At 30.2% G+C, this 5,100-nt stretch overlaps 2 protein-coding genes across 3 annotated transcripts; one reads left to right on the plus strand and one right to left on the minus strand.

The window, feature by feature from the left end:
- The first annotated feature begins 303 nt into the window (after positions 1–303).
- On the plus strand, positions 304–1,325 carry LOC110724502. The gene is made up of 3 exons (XM_021903924.1): positions 304–538; positions 838–965; positions 1,059–1,325. Exons 1-3 carry the CDS (start codon positions 304–306, stop codon positions 1,323–1,325), a joined length of 630 nt encoding a protein of 209 aa, XP_021759616.1.
- A 623-nt stretch (positions 1,326–1,948) lies between these two features.
- Positions 1,949–4,790, minus strand: LOC110724707 (F-box/FBD/LRR-repeat protein At1g78750-like). 2 transcript variants are annotated; one of them, XM_021904157.1, is made up of 4 exons: positions 4,454–4,790; positions 2,850–3,761; positions 2,612–2,740; positions 1,949–2,515 (listed from the first exon to the last, which is right to left on the minus strand). In XM_021904157.1, exons 2-4 carry the CDS (start codon positions 3,714–3,716, stop codon positions 2,255–2,257), a joined length of 1,257 nt encoding a protein of 418 aa, XP_021759849.1. In that variant the 5' UTR covers positions 3,717–3,761; positions 4,454–4,790; the 3' UTR covers positions 1,949–2,254. The 2 variants fall into 2 exon arrangements, with proteins under 2 accessions (XP_021759849.1, XP_021759850.1); XM_021904158.1 differs by having other exon boundaries at positions 2,850–3,767.
- Between the last annotated feature and the right edge of the window lie 310 nt (positions 4,791–5,100).

The following is a 5,100-nucleotide window of genomic DNA, read 5'->3' on the forward strand; positions in this document are numbered from 1 at the left end:
GTATCATAATTTACCTATAAAAGTAGTCTTCTCTAGTGGTATACAGTCAAAAGCAATCGTAATTACCATCCTTTTATCTCATCAAGCTTTTAATTTTTTCAATTAAAATTCGAAACATGAGTAACATTAGTACTCCTTTAGAAAATATAGATTACTTAGAAAATATAGATTACATTAGTAATCTACATGATTCAATATTGTGTCATATACTTTCTTTGTGTATTGTCAAAAAGATGGAAGAAAGTATGGATTCAAGTCTCTGTACTTGATTTTAATGAGATACCACAATATTATCCTACCTCAATGCCTTCATTGAGTGACAAGACGAAAATTAATTATAATAATTTTGTGAGTAAGGTTTTAGTTGAAAACGATATCTCTTATCTACAGCGTTTTCGTAACGAATTCTCTAGCGACGATGATACTGAATATTACGAGTCATGGTTGAATAATGCAAAGAAACGTGAATATTTTGAGGTTGATCTAAATTTTTCTTTGGATCGATCTCAAAGTTATAAGTTTCTAGAGTTGATTTGTGGTGAGAGGCTTACAATTTTGAAATTAACGGGGGTGAAAATAAATGATACCCCAAAATCTTTTCATCTACCGAGCCTTGAAGTTATATACAAAACTACTCATCAAAGAATGTATTGTTTTGGATAATGAGACATTGCATATGGATTCTTTGACGTTAACATTATTAGAAATATGTGATACCGTGAATAGAAGTATGAATGATTATGATTATGGACCTCCGAATGTTAGGATTAAAGCACCAAATCTTAATTATACTCCAACTTTTTTGTCTAATGCATACTGATCTAATTTATTGTGTAGTGATGTTCATACAAAGTATAATTTTGATGCAGTTTATAGTTAATTGCAAAGAGCTACCAACTTTCGAGAACTTGACTTGCAAGTTACTAAAACGAGCTCCCAAGTTGATATCTTTGATATTTGAGGAAGTAAGTACATAATTCTTTGTTATTTTCCTTTCTTACAAAAATCAAATTAATTTGGATCTAATTGTGTCAAAATATTTGATGTTTGTTCATTAGGTTGAATGGATTGATCAATCTCTTAGTTCTTTAGCAAATGATGGATATGGGTCGAGCCTTCAACATGTTACAGTCTCCTTGTACGATTTCGATGAAGTCTCTTTGGTCAAGTATATACTAAAGGCTGCAACAACCTTGAAGGAGATGACTATCATGTGTTTTTTAGAAGACAAGATAAAAATTCTTCAAAAGCTATTGGCTTTTCCAAGATCCTCACCATTCTGCAGAATTAAAGTTTTATTTCCAGAAGAAATAATGGATTCTTAAACAAACTCATCAATCAATTAGGCGTAACGTTCATCTTTATTTTTTGGCAACATTGTTAAAATATTTTTTGCTAAAAAGTATCATTCTTCTTATTTTCAACATTAATGTTTTGTTCAAATGTACCTTTTATCTTATAGGTGATAACACTGATTTACGTGTGTTTTTATCATGAATTTCTAATTTTATACAATTTCCAAGAGTATATTTAATGCTATATTTAGCCCTTAGGGCTACATATAACATTACCCTAATTTTATTATTAAGCATATTTGTCTATTTTCTATTTTGATTTATTATATTATGAAACATAATTATTATTTCAATGCATTTGCAAAATATTAGACTTGGAGAACAAGTTTATATTTCCTAGTTAACAAAGGATTTTAATTATGTTTAACTTTGTTATTAAGTAGTACTCATATCCCTTAAAAATAATAAAAATTAGTACTCGTATAGTCGTATTTGATAGATTGATTTATTCATCTTAGATTTTTAGCCCACAAAAATAATTGTAACTGTTACTACTTACTAGTACTCGGTAGCATTTTTCTCAGGACTATTAGCCTCACACCAAAGTAAATTACACTGGTATACTTTATATAGCATTCAGCAGAGGAAATTGATTTATTCTAAGGAAAACGAATACGTAATACAAATTATGAGAAGGCAAAAGATATACGAGTAAAGATAACATTTTAGACAAAATCAAATATGGAACATACTTTGCATCAGAAGAATTGCAGAATATATAAGATGCAATATCATCCAATATGAATATGGATTATGGAACATACTTTTAAACCTGTGTAGGCTGTGTTTAACAAGTCTTCATGTTTCTAATCGATTTCAATGTAAATATGGTGAAAACTATGCGAAAACTTGTAGCTCTAATAGTGAACTTCTTGAAACCTTTAGCTCAACAATACCTATTAATCAAGATGGACAACTTTAACTTGGCAGATTGGTGAGGATCTTGGAAGATTCAATAAACTTTGATAAACAGCTCTGCCCCTCTTAATAGTCGTAGGATGCAAGTAGATTGTCATCTTCTTCAAGGCGGTAGAAACTTTCAATATATACTCTGCCAATCTGATATGATGTCTTTTATCCAAGAAAATTTCAACATGTTCAAGAGATGACATACAACCAGGCGCAACTTTGGAATAAAAATTCTCACCAACACAATCTACCTGTTGAATTAACACAAAATATTTTACAAAAATCACATTTAGAGACATGACTCGTAATAAAAAGTTAAAAAGAAAATTCAAGAATTACGTGCTTACTTCCTCAATGATCAAAGATTTCAGCTTAGGAGTACTTTCTAACAGCTCATGGATAACAAAATCAGCGGCAAGCTTCAACTCAATCAAGTTTTCAAAGTTTGGTATAGCATCTTCAAAACAACAAACAACCTGCAAGGAATTGAACAATTCCAGTTGGAATTTTGACAAGTACAGCTGATTGGTAATGTCAAAGAGTTCACAGATTAGTAAAACTTATGAGGCAAGAGGATAAACTTACATCAGTTCTTCCTAATCGCAGAGATTTTACTCCAGAAATCTTTTCAATAAGCTGAAGTGCATGATGTTCAATTTCATCATAACCTTCACTATCCCAAAGATCAAGATTTGCCTCAATAAGCAACTTTAGTTCACCGATGTTATAATTAGCCAGCGCGTCTTGGAGACTGAGGTACCTAAGATTTGGGGTTTGTATGCGTATAAAAGGTAACACATAATTACTGCGATTAATTGCGCATTCTTTTATTTCTAATGACTCTAAGGTCGAAGACTCCACATAGAGTGTTTCCTCAAAACCATAACATCCATCAATAAGCAGCTCCTTAAGAGCAGTACAATCCAACACCAAACTCTTTAGAAATAGATCGCCATCAAACAGAATGGAAACTAAATGGATGATCTCAAGATTTGGAAGATGGAATGAATGCCCCATATTACTAATCATAAACCCTTCTAGTTTTAAAACCACAAGTTTCTGACCGGAAAGAAACTGTCTAGGCAAGTAAAAAGTCTTGGGGCAATGAAGCTTTACATTGAGCTCAGAAAACTCACGCCCTTCTACAGCTCTCAACCATGACTCAATACAGTCGTAATCATACTCAGAATATGTTCTGAGGGTAAAACATTGCAGACAGGATACATCATTTTGAAGTAAAACCTTATTCACGAAATTCTTGAAATGAATTTGCTGCTCATCACTCAGGTATCTACGTGAATGCGGCATTTCAGTAATGTCCAGTGCAGGGACTTTAGTCCAGACATACTGCCATCTTTTCGATAAAATACACGTCTTCATAGCAGACTTTGTAGAGAGAAAAGATAGAATGTAGCTGATAATTGCATCAGGCAAGTTACTAATATAATCCATGCTTTGATAGTTTGATGATACTCAACAAGCCATTGATTGACAGAACTGCAACTTCAAAGACAACATGACAAAGATATAAATTGAGTATATGTTCATCCGGGATCACGATATGCATCATGAAAACATGACAAAGATATAAATTGCGAAATTTTGTAAAACTTTAGAAGCATATCAACTTTAATAGTAATACAGAATAATCCCAAAAACCAACCATTATTAATTAACAAGAAAAGCTAATGGCAATTTAACAATCAAAAATTGAAAATGTAATCAACCAAAGAAAGCAATTATATAATTGAATCAACCCTAATCACCAGATCGTAGATAAAATCACAAAAATTCAGGGAAATTCTAGGAAATTCAAAAGTTCAAAATCAAACAAACAAAAATTTAAATTAGGTAATCACAATTAACATTAGACAATTAAAATTTTAATCTTTAAAATATAATAGATTGGAGTATAATGATCCCAAAAACCAACCATTATCAGTTAACAAGAAAAGCTAACGGCAATTTAACAATCATAAATTGAAATGTAATCAACCAAAGAAAACAATTATGTAATTAAATTAACCCAAATCACCAGATTATAGATAGATTCATTAAAATTCAGGGAAATTCTAGGAAACTCAAAATTTCAAAATCAAACAAACAAAATTGAAATTAGGTAATTACAATTAACATTAGACAATAGAAATTATAATGTTTAAAATAAAAATAGATTGGAGGATAATTACCTCAAATTTTTGCTAGGGCTAGAATAAGCAATTAAGGTCTAAATTGATGCGCATTGATGCAACCTTAAATTGGGGGTTTCTCCATCTTCATCTATAATTGATCAACTTGAATTTCTAATTGTTGAATGAAATGGGGAAAGATTAATAGTAGGGGAAATCAATTTATTCAAAAATTAGGAGCAGAAATTTTGAGAATTTGGGATTTTTGAGTATAAAGACGCTACCCCGTTGAGTTGAGTACAAGTCCGGATAGTGGTAAATGGATTATTTGGATATAATAATAATTTTTTTTATTAACTTATTTATATTGAATATTTTTTCTAAGCCTTTTAGTTTAACAAAAATAATTTTTTTTTAATATATGAAACTATTATAATTTTAATATATTAGGTAATTATTGTTTTATATATAAAAAAATTGATTAATGGGGGAATAATTTTACTATATTAGAGAAATCGTGATTTGATTTTATGTTGATTGATTTGTTAATGCATTAATTGTGGGTTTGATGAAATTACTTGAATTGATTGAAGATTTTGGAGTAAATTATGACATAATGTTATGAGATCAATGGATTGAAAATTATAATTGATGAATCAATTAAAGGCATTGATCTTTTTAGTATTAACCAAGAGGGGTATTAAAGT

This window comes from Chenopodium quinoa, unplaced genomic scaffold (assembly GCF_001683475.1).
Source record: "Chenopodium quinoa cultivar QQ74 unplaced genomic scaffold, ASM168347v1, whole genome shotgun sequence".
In the NCBI taxonomy this organism is placed as follows: domain Eukaryota; kingdom Viridiplantae; phylum Streptophyta; class Magnoliopsida; order Caryophyllales; family Amaranthaceae; genus Chenopodium; species Chenopodium quinoa.

Excerpts from the sequence above, each read along its gene's own strand:
- LOC110724502 (XM_021903924.1), top strand. The coding sequence starts at position 304 with ATGCCTTCATTGAGTGACAAGACGAAAATTAATTATAATAATTTTGTG. Across the intron at positions 539-837 it reads GTTTCTAGAGTTGATTTGTG|TGATGTTCATACAAAGTATA; the intron begins GTGAGAGGCTTA and ends TTTATTGTGTAG. Across the intron at positions 966-1,058 it reads TATCTTTGATATTTGAGGAA|GTTGAATGGATTGATCAATC; the intron begins GTAAGTACATAA and ends TTTGTTCATTAG.
- LOC110724707 (XM_021904157.1), bottom strand. The coding sequence starts at position 3,716 with ATGGATTATATTAGTAACTTGCCTGATGCAATTATCAGCTACATTCTA. Across the intron at positions 2,741-2,849 it reads TGCGATTAGGAAGAACTGAT|GTTGTTTGTTGTTTTGAAGA; the intron begins GTAAGTTTATCC and ends AATTCCTTGCAG. Across the intron at positions 2,516-2,611 it reads AATCTTTGATCATTGAGGAA|GTAGATTGTGTTGGTGAGAA; the intron begins GTAAGCACGTAA and ends TTAATTCAACAG.